General features: G+C 40.5%; 1 protein-coding gene across 1 annotated transcript in view; it reads right to left on the bottom strand.

The window, feature by feature from the left end:
- Nucleotides 1-5,875: 5,875 nt before the first annotated feature.
- Nucleotides 5,876-15,569, bottom strand: part of LY75 (lymphocyte antigen 75) — a 114,339-nt gene continuing 104,645 nt past the window's right edge. Inside the window, 3 exon segments of the mRNA XM_045298610.1 lie at nt 5,876-6,260; nt 8,385-8,552; nt 9,869-9,991. Of these exon segments, the coding sequence (XP_045154545.1) occupies nt 6,082-6,260; nt 8,385-8,552; nt 9,869-9,991 (470 nt within the window). The 3' untranslated portion in view covers nt 5,876-6,081.

Genomic DNA, 15,569 nt, shown 5'->3' with positions numbered 1-15,569 from the left:
GACTTAAGATGTCCTCGGAAACCGACTCAGGTAGATATGCATAGCCCAGGGAGACAAGCGCTCTGCTCCCGAGTCTCTGGCCTGCTCTGGATCTCCAGCTAGCAGCCACATTCTCTCGACTGTCTGCCATGCCATCTTGCATCCGTCAGTGCAAACACACTGAAGCTCGCCTCCATACTTTCTTATTTTGATAAAAATCTGACCCTGGTCATTTCAGAATGCCAGGGCGAGAGATCACTCAGGCTGTTATGGCAGTCGAATAAAACATTTTAAGACAAAAAAAATATGTTCAGCTCTTTCCAATTCTGGCCAATGTTCTGATGGTACAGTTTGACATTAAGCGATTGCACAAAGGAAATCTGACCACACACATCTATAAGGAGAGTTTTGGAGTATTAGAGTGGGCAGGTGCCACCTTCATTTACGGATAAGTGATAGAGGCCCAAAGAAGGGGTGGGACTCTCCCATGGGCATACAGTGAATCTCACAAAATAAAGCAGAGCCTTGGTCTCCTACTGGAAAATGCTACCCATTCATGGTTCAGTCCCTTGCCAAAGTATCAAGGTCTTGCTTGATTTATTTACATTCTTCTTCTCAGGATGCTAACACTAAATTAAAAGCCAAAATGAATTCCTAGGCAGGTACTAGAGGTTGAACTATCAAAAGTTCCTGACTCTGGACTCTTCTGTCCTGCTAAATAGACAGGTAAAATAAATGATTCTCTGAAATCATGCAGTTGAAGAAGTTCTCTTCTCCATCTGCACCTCAGGCACCAAAGTATATATTATCAGTGTGGATTACTTTGGGTTAATCTTTGAATGTAATTAGATTTGGAGTAAAATTAACATCTTAATAAATTGGTCTACTTTAGGCAAATAACTCATTTCAACAATGTTTCATTCCTAAGTCATTTGAACAAAAAGAAGATAGATTTTCCCATCCTCACTTGGATGCACAGTCTCATTTTTTATGCGAATGTGTTGAAGCAGACTACCATTTCTGTCTGGTATAATGTAGTACATTACAAACTATGATGTGCTACTCTCCAATCAAACGTCACACTTTGGAACTTGTTTTCTCTTTCACTCTAATTTGTCTCCTCTTTGACCTCATTCCTCTGACTTCACTTTTTGTTACCCTCTCACTTCTCCCCTTTCCATGCAGCCTGGATCCCACACCCCCTGTTCCCTTCGTTCTTCTGTTGCATCACCTGGGCAACCCTGACCCTGGGGTCCCCTATCTTTGGTTCATCATGATTCCTCAACTTTAGTAACCGTGGACAGGTAGAGAAAATGAGTTCTCCAGGAGATTGTTACTTCAAATTCATGGCTTCTACTTTCATCTGGCCCTGTGTGCCTTTCTGCAATTCTTTACTTCTACCACGGTCATTGTTCTTGCCTAATTTTTATTCATCTCTTTAAGCCAAGACCCCAATCCTCTGTGCCTATCTTCCTCAGCAGAAGAACGTGCCTTCTAGTCAACTGGAAATCGAAGGCCATCAGGTCTAGACATTGATTTTCAAGTGCGGACCTGCTTTCCCCTTATCTCTCATGTGGGTCTTCTTCTTCTCCCTGGACCTCAGAGAGAAAGCCATGCCTCTCCTGCCGCCCCCACAAGATACGCCAATTGAATTCCTCTTTCAGGGGCCTTAGATCTGCTTCTTTCATCTTTTCTAAGACTGTCTCTTGAGCTTTTGGGTGAGTTTTGAGCTGCTCACTTCATGGCCAGCAGTTCGAAGCCACCAGTCAACCGGAGGGAGAAAGATACATTTATCTGCTCCTGTAAAGTTGAGTCAGAATCACCTGGCTGGCAGTGCGGTTGCTCTCCTGTGCACCTTCAACTCCTCTGTCCAAGGTTCCCCCACCTGCCTCCCTTCTCAATCTGCAACCCCCTTTCTTCTTTTCCTTGAAGAAGGGAAACACAATCTCTCCTCAACTCCCCCTTTCCTCTAGATTTCCATCTCCACCATACCTCTCAAAATCTCCTGTTCCCCACTCCTCATTTCCCTTTATACTCGAACCTACTCCCCTCTGGATATTGGCTCCACACGCTGCTGCAGTTCCCACGATGGACATCACACGTTTTCTAATTACCGGAGTCCAGTAGTGAGACTGGACTTTGCTCACTGACTGGGTTCTGTATTGTATTAAAGAGGTATCTGCCCAGGGAATTAAGACCCTCATACTTCTCCAGGCAGAAAGACTACATTGAAAATCTCAGAGGCACGCTTTGCAGGCTAGGTAATACTAAGCAATCCCCAGCCCTGAGATATGGAGGCCTTGGTAGCTTGTGTGGAAGAGCAAGGATGTCGCTCTGAGGACTAAGGTGCGCCTGTCTCAAGCCATGGCATCTTCAAAGTTGGACAGTGAGTCCGGAAGACTGCAGAAGAAGAAATGTATTTCAATTAAGGTGCTGGCAAAGGAAACCGGCCGCACCGCGCACTGCCAGAAGAGCAAGCAGCTTCTTCGAAGTGAGGAGGGTGGGACTTTGTCTCCCGTGCTTTGCATGTGTTGTCAGAGAGCCCAGTCCTGGGGAAGGACAGGATGCTGGGAAAAGTGGAGGGGGCAGCGACAAGAGGAAGACCCTCAATGAGCTGGATTGCACAGTGGCTGCAGCGACACTTGTGAGGAGGGCATGGGACCGGGTTTCCTATGCATTTCTGCTGTCCCACGCTCAGGAAGAACTCTGCACACAGGAGTGCAGCCTGAGAGTCGGCCTCTCCGGGGAGAGCAGCTGTGAACAGCCCCAGGAGCACTGTCGATGGAGTGAGAGCAGAGACTAGTGAAGGGGGCAAACAGGATACACATCTGAACTGTCAAAGTTGGTAGTGAAGACAGCCTGCTTTGTGAGACTTCTGAGGTGAAATGGATAAGTTGTTGAATGTGATAGATGAGAAAGAAAAGGATTGTTTTTGAGCTTGGGTGCAGGGCACGTGGTATCTTCATATTAACTGAAAAAGAATGTTGAAAGAGAAATATTTCGGGGAATGTAGAGGAAATTGCTAACGTTCTGTTTGTGATGCTGTCCACTTGGGAAAAATAGAGAAGACCATATTATATTGCTTTTGTCAATGCATACACACAGTGAAAATCTAAATTTAGAATGCACAAGGAATTAGAGGTGCGTTTGTACAGATTGTGAGGTCTATACATAAAAAATGCTTTTTGAGAATTAGGAAAAATTGGCCTTCATAAGGCAGAGGCCACCCGCTGCCATAAAGATTTACAGTCGAGGGCAATGAATGTACAAATGTGTTTTACACAATTGTTGTATGTATGGATTGTGATAAGAGTTGTATGAGCCCCTAATAAAACGATTAAAAAAACAAAAACAGAACAAAACAAACAACAAAAAAAAGATTTACAGTCTTGGAAACCCTAAGGTGTTCTACTGTGGCCTTAGGGCCATTATGAGATAGAACGGCTCTGATGGCAGTAGGTGGGGCATTTAAAAATAAATAACTTGAATTTTCTTACAGAGAGAGAGAGAGAGTAAAAGACCTGCCAAACTCAGTAGGGTCAGAACTTGCAGCAAATATTTGCAAGAGGAGATTCCTAGATCCTGAAACTATCCTGCTGTGGTTTCAGGGTTGAGAACGTGCTGGGAGAGAAGGGAGAAAGAGAGGGTGATCAAGACCACTTCTTTATTTGTCCCCTATAATTAATCATTAAGATTTGTTTACCTGCTACCTTAGGTGCCTGGTGTTGGGATATCAATTTTGCCAGACCTTTTCTGTGCTTGGGGGCGAGTTATGGAGAAGTGTCTTTACTTTTCTGAGTGCTCTGAAGGAGGGGAATGGGGACGTGAAGAGAACACAGGCAGTTCTGGATATGTTGAAAACTCATGTGTAGGCGTCTGTCTAGTAGGTAGTTGGAAATACGATATTGGAGCGATCTATTTGAACTATTGGCTTAGCACAGTTGTGGAGTGTCTTGATGCTGGGCGGATGGTACTTCTAAGGGAGACAGACTGAATGAGAAATTTGGAAAGTGAACCACGGATGGGTCAACACTGATCCTGACAGACCAAACAAGCCCATTGCTGTGGAGTGGATTCTGACTCCGTGGGAAACTATGGCAGGAGAAATGATCCCACAGGGGCTCCATGAAAGCTTTATGGACGCAGACGGGTGTGTCGTTCTCTCTAGGAGTCCCTGATGGGCTCAAAGTAACTGCTGACGCTTCGGTTAGGGGCTGAGCGCTTAAACACTGTGCCATCAGGAGTCCTTCACCAAACAAGAGGATGGAAATCAAACATTCAAAGAAGTAGAAGTGATTATATTTATTCATTAAAAATGCACATAAATCTCTTACAGCATCGCCAACATTTTTTACATCTATTCAACTAAGTTCCTCGATTAGAATGTTATTGACTACATGGTATTGGCCTAGGGAAAGAATGTTAGTTGCATAAGTTTAACAATAAAAAATTTCAGGATAGCTGCAAATTATATTAAAACCTTCTTAGAAAACTATTTTGTCATAGAATAAATACTCTATACTTCAAAACAAATCTATATGTTTTACCAAAAAACATACCCTAGAGTATAAATATGGTTAAATACCAAGTAAAACACTCATCTTGTCCAGTGAAAACGATTATTAAGAATATATCCTAGATGGTTAAATTTAAAGCAATAACCACAAAAGTGTTTTCTTAATCATTCATAATTTTAGATGTTTTAGTGGTAATCACCAGGTTCAGAGTTTCCCTGAAAAGTCTTCATTTTTACAAATACATTATATACAAATGATTTCCTTCACTAGCTCATCTCATTAGCTCATGTAAAAAAAGTAATGAAATTCTTAGTCAAATCTGATATGCCATATAAAATATACATTCTGTGAATATTTCAAGAACTCTTCTCCCCAATTGAGTCCAGGGCTTCAACTTGGCTCAGCCTGGCTGTCCTGGTTGATGCTGTGTTACTGGCATGGACCAGAGTTTTTAAAATGTGAGTGAACAAGACCACTAATTGGGTTGGGGAAAATAAAGGGTGGAAGCTTTGCTAGAAACCCGATTTCCCTTTTAGAAAATATGGGCAGTGCATGAGATACACAGCGGCCAAATCTCTTAACTGGGCGAGTGGAAGCAGCAGTGCAAGCTCACAGATGGGGGCTAACCATGGCACTTTGGAGGTGCCCTGCCCTCCACTGTCCTGGCAAGGATCCAGCGTCACACCTCACACTCTGGGAATTGCTCACTTAGACTCATCCTGGGTTTGATCCCTTCAGGTTAGCAGTCTAGATAACCCGGATTTGAAAAATTCCGGTTTGTTTGAGTTTTGATCTGCAGGCTCTAACTGTTAAAAAGGACACTGTCAAATTGTGTATTTAGGAAGGGATAAAAACATACAGCCACAAAAAGGGGCACATGCTCAATCTACAATAATGTTCCCACCCTTTGGACCTGAAACCAGCAAGTACTACATTTTCTTTACATGATCACTATGTTATGAATACGTTTGACTAGACAAAACATTTGCAGTTAAATAATCTTGTTATGAAGGATCTTTGGACCATCACAAGAAGCATCTTGCCAAGAGGTACCATTTGGCTGTATAAAATATAAGCATGCTCTTAGTTTAATAATTTTTTCCAAATGCTACAAATGACTATTTTAAAACAATGTTGATATTATTTACAGTTGGGTTTATACCTTGAGGTAATATTTTTTAATTTGGCAAGATGCTCTTAAACATTAAAAGTTAGATGTGTGAACTAGTATTGTAAGATGCTGAATTGAATCTAAAAATGTTTTCTTAAAATGCTTTAAGAAAATGCATATGTTAAAATATACATATGCATCCCAGTCAATAATCACATTCTTATAGAGAAAATGCATATTAAGCTTATAACTCCACAACAATTTGGACTTCAGTTCCAGCCTCTCTATTTTATTAAGTAGAGTTATAAAAATGACATTTAGTGGGCAATTAATTGTGGATACCAGCATAACAACTGAACAAATGGGGAAAAGTACCGAAGACTTCTATTTTGGAACAAATACTGACACTAGAACAAACGTTAATGGCTCATTTTCCCCTCGCATTAGTGCGAATCAGCAAACTTATAGCAGAGTTCAGTCATGGAAAGAAGGAAGCATGATTTCATCTTCATTCGCTCCTTGTTCGTATCGGATTGATGAGAAGCCCACCCAGTGCAACCGGTTCCTTTGGAAGAGCCACCAAATCAGTCCACCGATGACAGCTACGATACTCAGCACCGAAAATGTGATAGCAATTGCTTTGTAATCAGGGCCTGGTACAGGGAGAGAGTTGACATCGGAAGTGGAGATACAAAGGTGAGACGTGATCATTACTATTGACTGTACATTAAGCTGAGTGTCATATATTTAAAACTCTGCCTTTGAAGCTCAAAAAGTACAATTTCTTCATAACATGAACACAGAATTAAAATTCATTCTCAAACACATAAATACATTCTTTACAAGTTTAAGTGTTTTTCTTTTTATTCAAATCTACTCGAGTGCCATAGGAATTTCCTTTCAAAGAAATTAAAGCACTTTCATCATTCTCACTTTTCCACCATTTGGGAATGCCACTCCAAGTCCATTACCCTCCTTTGATAGATATAACTTTGTTACAAGTTGTAGTTTTCACGTTTCGTTCACTTAGGGACAAATAAAGGTTTGTTTTATTAAAAATGACGGAAGCCTCTGGGTTGATCTCATATTCCCAGATGTTCAACTTGACCTGAGGTCCCAGCACCCCTCTCCACTGGGTGCAATCCTCAGATGGAGGCATTCTGTCCCACAGCTTTAAATACCATCTCTAAGCTCAGGACTCTCAGCAATTTCCTCTCTCTCACGCATTCAACTGCATACCATATGAATATCTAATTTTCATAAGGACTGCTCAAAAGGCACAAAAGATAACTTGATCTCACCACCCTTGATTTACTGACCCTACCCTCACTCACCCCCAACATCGTAGTTGCTTCCATTCCACTCATAATAGAACTTGAACCTGACCCATGTTTCCAAAGGTCCACAAATCTGGCATCTGCCTACCTTTCCACTCTCCCTTGGAGCTTTCAGCAAGCTCAATCTGCCTTGATACTGCTGCCTTCTCCTCTGATCCTTGCTTGGCTGTCCCTTCAAATCCCACTTTCATTGTTTCCTGTCATATGACATCTTCCCTAGCAATTTAATCTACCTGCTTAGCCTTAAGCATATCACTCTTCCGTTTTGTGCATAGTTTATTACTATTGGACACTTCTTTTTCTTTGAAAAATTTACCTGTTTATCTATCATCTATCTATCTATCTATCTATCTATCTATCTATCTATCTATCTATCATCTGTCTTCACTAGATTATATGAGAACAGGAACCTAATTTACCTGGTTTATTGGTACATCCCAGCACAAAGAATAGGGCCTGACATGTAGTAAACTCAACTCATTGCCACTGAGTTGATTCTGATTCACAGTAGCCCTGCACAGGGCTACTGAAGCTGTACATCTTTATGGGAGAAGAAGATAGCCTCAACTTTCTCCTATGGAGTTGCTGGTGGGCTTAAACCATCAACTTTGCAGTTAGCAGTCCAAAGCCTACATGATCGACTCACCAGGGATCCTCATGGCATATTTGGAATATGGCATACAGTAGATACCCCTCAATATTTTTTGAGTCAATGCATAGATTTATAGATATTAATTACCTAAAATTGGAGTTTCATATTTGTACTTCAAAATGGACAATTTTAGGTCAGACCTTAGAAAATGTTGCTATAAAAAAATTCAGAATCTTTCCCCAGAAATGAAGTTGAGGTAATGGTTTTATGCATCAATTCATGATGAAACATAATTTAAATTTATGATTTCCTACAGATACCTAGAATTTTTCACATAAGTAAATTTGGTTTTTGCATGGTTCTAAGTTAATCACGTTGTTGTTCAGTGCTGTCGTTAATCATGTGTCTTACAGAAATGCAGAAGGACAATAACTAATTGCAGAAAAAGATCTTTAAGCTATTACATATTCAAACTACACAGTAAGTTACATATTAAAGATATTTTCACATAACTTGAAAATATCGCCTTCCTAATTTAGCAGCTCTATATTTGTTTAGAAAGAATTTCCATCTGGGAAACATAAACATCTTGAACATTTACTTCCTCTTCTAATCAAAAGACTATATTTCAGGAAAGAATCACTATGGCGTAGTCAAGATTTTGGTATGAAAGGGCTTCGAAAAGTTCATGGGAAACTTTCATTATCTTTTAATTCCATATTTCCACAAACTGACGTCCCCAAGGACTATTTCAAGGTCAAGCAAAACACGATGCATGTAACTGAACTATGCATTTATTTCTTGGCCTGCTCTGCAGAAATCACCCTAAGGACAGTCAACATACGTACCTAGAGGGATTTTGCAGACAACTCTTCCACAGCCGTGTGAACATTCAACTTTTTTCCAAGTTTCATTTGAAGCTAACAAAATGCTGCATTTCCCATCGCTATTCTTGTTTTTCTTTTCCCACTTGACAAATGTCACTGCAGATCCATCTAACCAACTCCAAGACTGATCTGAAAAAGGAAATTACATTCAACTATGTTTACGGACACTAAAATGTTAAGTTAGAAAGGTGGAAGGCTCATGCAACTAATTTATATGGTCCAATATGGTAGTCATGAGTCACATATGGGAGAAAGATGAGCTGCCTGTTCCCATAAAGATTCACATTCTTGGAAACCCGAAATCTGTTCTAGAGGGTAAATACAAGTTGAAATCGACTAGCGGACATTGGGGTCCTGGGTAGTCAGATGTGACTATTAAAATTACATTTCTTAAACTTGAAGAAAAAGCAGAAATGAAGTCTTTCTGTGGCATCAGTCACATCATTAACCATACGTGGCTGGTCAGGACTCTAGCGGGCTGTAGAACATTTCCATCATTGGTCAACATTTCATTGGACAGTAACAACAAAGAACTATGCATTCCAATGAAAGTACCACATGCTTGCATATTGGATGGAATGTATTCCTAAAGATCATTCTAAATAGAAACCCCGTATCATTAAAGGTGGGCTGGTGAGAAGGGAGGGTCTGGAATGGTGGGCTTCGAAAGGTCCCTCCATGACTCCATTTTTTTTCTTTCCAGATCACATGGAGATGGTGTAAACAATGTGCCACTCACTGAGGAAGCCAACTTTGAATCCGCTAACTTTTGCACAAGTATTTAATGTTTTGGAATTCATATCTATTTCAATTATATAAAATTCAACTGTGAATATGACTTCCTATTCCACCAAATTCTTGCTCTTAATTCACTATCAATTCCAATTACACTTATGCTCTATATCTAGTCTTTCTTATTGAAGACATTTCCCACAAATCCCTTTTGAATGAATTCTTGGGATTTCGCTAAATGAGTTTTGGGGAAATATCAATGGTAGGACTAAATTTTGATTTATGGTAAAAATGTTCCGAGAGAGAAGGGAACAATAAGAGACTTTCTGAATACAGAGTTTTCAGTTGCAAAAAGCAGTGAGTGGCAGACACGAAAACGCTAGGAAAGTAGGTTATGGGTTCTTATTGGGATATAGTGACTTTGCTACAGGAGATAAAGATACTAATGAGGCTATTTCAAGGGTTTTAGGAATAAGCCTCCAGTTGGTTCAATCTGATTTTCTGTTTATTAGTGAATTCTCTTCTCACTAAGAAGTTACTGACTTAGTCATTCCGAATTTAAAAGCCTCCAGATGAGCTAATAGATTGAGTTTACTCATCACTGAGAAGCATTTGAACTAGCTACCACTAGGCATTCATTAACGAGGCTGATTTGATATTTAGGACACATTAGAGCTCTCTTTGTGTACTGTGCACACAAAGATGTCACTTACCAGCAGAATGTTGAGATAACCCAAGCCACACCCTCATGGTAATGTAATTATTTTCTCTTATCAGTCTGCTCACGAATTTATTCTCATTTTCATTTTCTATACTAATAATCGATGCAGAATGAGCTGTGGAGGAAAGGAAAGCCAAACGAATTAGCTTTATGAAAATGGAGAAACGCTGTATTCTTAACCAGCCTTTTGGGTGGGGGTCAGGAGGGAACGATCATGAAGATTATTGAGAACTTCAAACTTTACACAGAAAAATAAAATAATAGATACTTATGCCATATTTTAAAAGTAAAGCTCCCTAAAAATTGTTAGAACTTGAAATATTGTATAAAAATTGTTGCTTCAACATATGTATTTCACAATATCTTTTCTCCTTAGAACTTTGCAACCAGAAGAATCTTCATATGTGAGCTGCTGCTCTTGGGTACCATTGAGTTGATGCCTACTCAGGGTGACCCTGTGTGCACTGCCGGTCCTGTGCCATCGTACACGCCTGGCTCTGCTTGCATCCCTTGTTGCCGTCAGTGTATCAGCCCACTATCAGTGACGGTCTTTCTCTTTCTCACTGTCATTCCATTTCACCCAGTAGGATGTCCTTCTCCAGGAGCTTTAATCTACTGCCATCAAATACATTCTGACTCATAGTAATCCCACGTAGGATTTAAATCCTTATGGGAACAGCCAGTCTCATCTTTCTTCTGCTGAGTGCCTAATGGGTTTGAACCACCAACCTTGAGGTTAACAATCCAGTTCTTACCTGACAGTGCCACCAGGGACTGGCCCCTCCTAATAATACATCCAGCATACACAGTTGAAGTCTGACTATCCTCATTTCTTTTTTAAAATTTATTTTTAGTTTTAACAGTTTTATTGACATATAATTAACATATACAGTTCAATAGTTCAAACATATTCAAAGGAATTGTACAATCATCGCCATAATCAATCTTAGAATATTGTATTCATTATGAATAGCGCTCCATTCCTCCCAACCTCCCCTGCCACAACACAAAGAAACTATTAATCTAGCTATTGTCTCTATAGATTTACCTGTTCTGAATTTCTCTCTTTTTTTAAAATTTTTAAAAATCATTTTATTAGGGGCTCATAGAACTTCTATCACAATCCATACACACATCAACTGTGCAAAGCACATCTGTATATTCATTGCCCTCATCATTCTCAAAACATTTCCTCTCCACTTAAACCCCTGGCATTAGGTCCTCATTTTTCCCCTCCCTCCCCACTCCCCACTCCCTCATGAGCCCTTGATAGTTTATAAATTGTTATTTTGTCATGTCTTGCCCTGTCCAACGTCTTCCTTCACCCACTTTTCTGTTGTCCGTCCCCCAGGGAGGAGGTCACATATAGTTCCTTGTAATTGGTTCCCTCTTTCCAACCCACTCTCCCTCTACCCTCCCTGTTTCGCTACTCACACCACTGGTCCTGAAGGGATCATCCACCCTGGTCTCCCTGTGTTTCCAGTTCTTATCTGTACCAGTGTACATCCTCTGGTCTAGCCAGACTTGCAAGGTCGAATTCGAGTCATAGTAGTGGGAGCGGGGAGGAAACATTTAGGAACTAGAGGAAAGTTGTATTTTTCATCGTTGCTGACTGGCTCATCTCCTCCCCGAAACCCCTCTGCCTGTCCTAAATTTCTTATAAATAAAAACAACAAAACCCCAACAACAACAAAAAAATAAAGCATAGAAAAACCTCTGTTGTGAAGATAACAGAAAATAATAAAAACTAGAACAACTTAGAAGTGGGTCAAAAGAGAGAACACAGGAAAAGGTGCAGTAGCCCACTTTCCCAGGCACGCTTTCTGACGGCACAGGGCTACTCCCATCCCGGTCCACGGCCAGAGGGAATTTATGGAGGCTTCATCCAAGTGGGGACCCTGCAGGGAGATATTGGGCTTTCACTGCCATCCTCAGCCTTCTTCAAACTGGATGCTCAGAATATAAGTTCTAATACTGTGCTCTCCTTCACTCTCAGATTTTATTTTTTACAATCCGTGGATCACACAGGCTGTTGTGCTTCTGTGTGCACTTACTTGTCGCCTCACTTAGATGGCTGCTTGTTTTAAGAGAAACCTTTAAGACCCCAGATGCTATTTTTTTCTGATAGCCAACCATCATCTGATTTCATCACACTTTGCCACTTTGCCCTAGCATGTCCATCTTTAGTGTTCACTTCATGAGGGCAAGTATTGACTAAGGCTATGTCGTAAGAACTAATTGTTCCTTAGATGAACACTGAATTAAGTGTGAGTCCCAAATCCACTCATACAGCTATGATTTATACATCTACCCTGGTCCACTTTAAAGGCATCATTATTCTTTTATTGGGAAACATTATGAATCATTTCCATCACTATTGAGAGTATCATTAATTTAGCCAGTGTTATGACATTGCAAATACTGTTTAGAAAAAGAAAGTATACATGCATAGATAGTCTTTTAGATGAAAATACATTCACTATGCTCACTTGTAAGGGGCATTCTAGATGTAATTATTCCAAGACATATCTGCCCACTCTTCAGGAAGTCCATAGTATGTTCAATATTTGTTGCCAACACCATAATTCAAAGATACCTATTTCTCTCCGGCACTCCTTATTCATCGCCAGCTCACACATGATGAGGCTACTGAGAAACCATGGCTCGGGCCAGGCACATCTTAGTTCTGAAAGTGTCGTCGTTGCTTTTGAACACTTTCAACAGGTCTTTTTTGTTGTTGCAGATTTTCCCAGTGCAGTGAACACATAATTTTATTTCATAATTGCTGCTTCCGTGGGTGTTGATGTGAGTCCAAATACACTTAAATCCTGACCACTTGAGTCTTTTCTCCATTTACCATGATGTTGCTTGTGGGTTCTTTATATTGAGGGTTAATCCACACTGAAGTCTTTCATCTTCATCCGTAAGTACTTTAAATCCTCTTCCCTTTCAGCAAGCAAGGCTGTGTCGTCTGGATATCACAGGCTTGTTCAAGAGGCTTCCACTCCTGATGTCCATTCTTCTTTATAAAGTATAGTTTCTAAGATTACTTGCTCAATATACATGCTAAATCATTATGGTGAAAAGATATAGACCTTTATCAATTTTAAGCCATGCAGTGTCCCCTTATTTTGTTCAAAATAAGTTACAAAAGCCTGTTGGTCTATGTACAGGCTTTGCAGGAGCACAATTAAGTGTTTTGGAATTTCAATTCTTTGCAACGTCTTTGATGCACAGTCAAATACGTTTACATAATAAAGGAAACCTCTGTCAGGTATATTACTAGCTAGCTATAGTAAGTGAGATATTTGATGGCATCAGTACTGGTTTACTCTCTATATATTTAGCACTCTTTCTGCAAGAAGTTTGCTTCTTGTAAAATAAAAGAAAAGAAAATAGGTTTGGGGTATTGGGACAGCATTAGTTCTTAAGTGCACTTTGTTAGCGTCATAGTACGTTTTTAAGTGTAGTGCTTGAATGTGTGAGTATTGCTGGAGTTTGACAGGTAGCCCTAAACTCACAGAGTAACAGTATTATTACCAGTAATAGGTAGGGGACTAGGAAGAAAATAAAAATTAAACTTGGGAGTTAATTCTAAGTAGAATCAAATGGACTTCAACAGCAACAACCCAAACATACTGGAACCAAAGATTTTCTTTTGTGGGGAAGGGAGACATTGCAAGAAGGGCAGGTGGAAGATGAGGCTATCTACTCCTCGAGAGTTACACTCTCAGGGTTACACCCCTCGAGAGTTACGCTCCTCGAGAGTTACGCTCTCAGAGTTACACTCTCAGAGTTACGCTCTCAGGGTTACACTCTCAGAGTTACACTCCTCTAGAGTTACACTCCTTGAGAGTTACACTCTCAGAATTACACTCTCAGAGTTACACTCCTCGAGAGTTACACTCCTCGAGAGTTACGCTCTCAGGGTTACACTCCTCGAGAGTTACGCTATCAGGGTTACACTCTCAGAGTTACACTCCTCTAGAGTTACACTCTCAGGGTTACACTCTCAGAGTTACACTCCTCTAGAGTTACACTCCTCAAGAATTACACTCTCAGAATTACACTCTCAGAGTTACACTTCTCTAGAGTTACACTCCTCGAGAGTTACACTCTCAGGGTTACACTCTCAGAGTTACACTCCTCGAGAATTACACTCTCAGAGTTACACTCCTTGAAAGTTACGCTCTCAGAGTTACACTCCTCTAGAGTTGTACTCTCAGAGTTACACTTCGCTAGAGTCACACTTCTCTAGAGTCACACTTCTTTAGAGTTACACTCCTCTAGAGTTATACCCCTCTAAAGTTACACTCTCAGAGTTACACTCCTTGGGAGTTACACTCCTCTAGAGTTACACTCTCAGAAACCCATAAGGGGGAGAAAGGGGGAACCGATGACAGTGATCTACATATAACCTTGACCCAGGGGGAAGGACAACAGAAACGTGGGTGAAGGGAGACATCGATCAGTGTAAGACATGAAAAAAATATATATATAAATGATTAAGGGGTCATGAGGGAGGGGGGAAATGAGCTGATACCAAGGGCTCCAGTAGAAAGAAAATGCTTTGAAAATGATGATGGCAACATATGTCCAAATGTGCTTGATACAATGGATGGATGGATGGATGGATTGTGACAAGAGCTGTACGAGCACACCCGCCCCCAAATGATTTTTTGAAAAGAAAGAAGCCCACAGGGGGAGTCCTACCCTTTTCTCGAGGGTGCTGTGCATTGAAATGGACCCGATGGCTGTGAGTTTGGCTTTCTTTCTTTTTTTTAAAGAAAACCTTCACTTTGTGTTCCCTCTGGCACCCTCTGAGCGTAAGTGCTCTCTGTGTACATTGTGTAATACTACACAACCTCGCAGAGGAAATAGGAAATACTGTTAGCACAGTGGGTTACACATTTGGCTCCTAACCATGGGATCAGCAGTTCAAAACCACCAGTCACTCCTCAGGAGAAAGACGAGGCTTTCCACTCCCTTAAACACTTGAAATCTTAAAAAAAAATAAAATAAAAGATTTGAAATCTTGGAAACCATCCATGGCAGTTCTACTCTGCTCTGTAGAGGCACTGTGAGTCAGAATCGATTCGAAGAGAGTGAGCTTTTAGAAATGAGTAGAGGAAGTATCACTATCTTACAGATGAAGAAGCTGTGCCTCAAGGAGGTTAAATAAGTAATCAGCACTTCTCCACTTGTGGGTCATGACCCCTCTGGGGGTCAAACGACCCTTTCACAGGGGTCGCCTGATTCATAACAGTAGCAAAATGACAGTTATGAAGTAGCAACAAAAACAATTTTATGGTTGGAGGGTCACTACAACATGAGGAACTGTATCAAAGGGTCGCGGCATGAGGAAGGTTGAGAACCACTGAATAAGTTGGTCCTGTTTACACAGCTAGCCAGCAACAGATTTAGAAAGCCAAACTCAATCTTGACATAGTTAAATGCTCACAATACAAAAGGCATTCGGCCACATTTGCATATATTATCTCCTTTCCTTCATTCTTACAACAATCCAGCTTTTGAAGCAAGTATTATTTCATTCTCACAATCTAGATAAGAGATATAATTGTGCAACTCCCATGTCACATGACTAAGTGTGGGAATCAGGATTGGAAACATAGTTTTAAGAATTTAGCTGAAGGGTTCAGTTATCAGGCATCAAAGAACAAAAGTTCATATCA

Source organism: Echinops telfairi, unplaced genomic scaffold (genome assembly GCF_000313985.2).
Source record: "Echinops telfairi isolate 266 unplaced genomic scaffold, ASM31398v2 ScPeMD7_4;HRSCAF=17, whole genome shotgun sequence".
Lineage (NCBI taxonomy): Eukaryota > Metazoa > Chordata > Mammalia > Afrosoricida > Tenrecidae > Echinops > Echinops telfairi.
The sequence above is the reverse complement of the archived record's forward strand: the minus strand, read 5'-3'. Positions and strand labels throughout refer to the sequence as shown.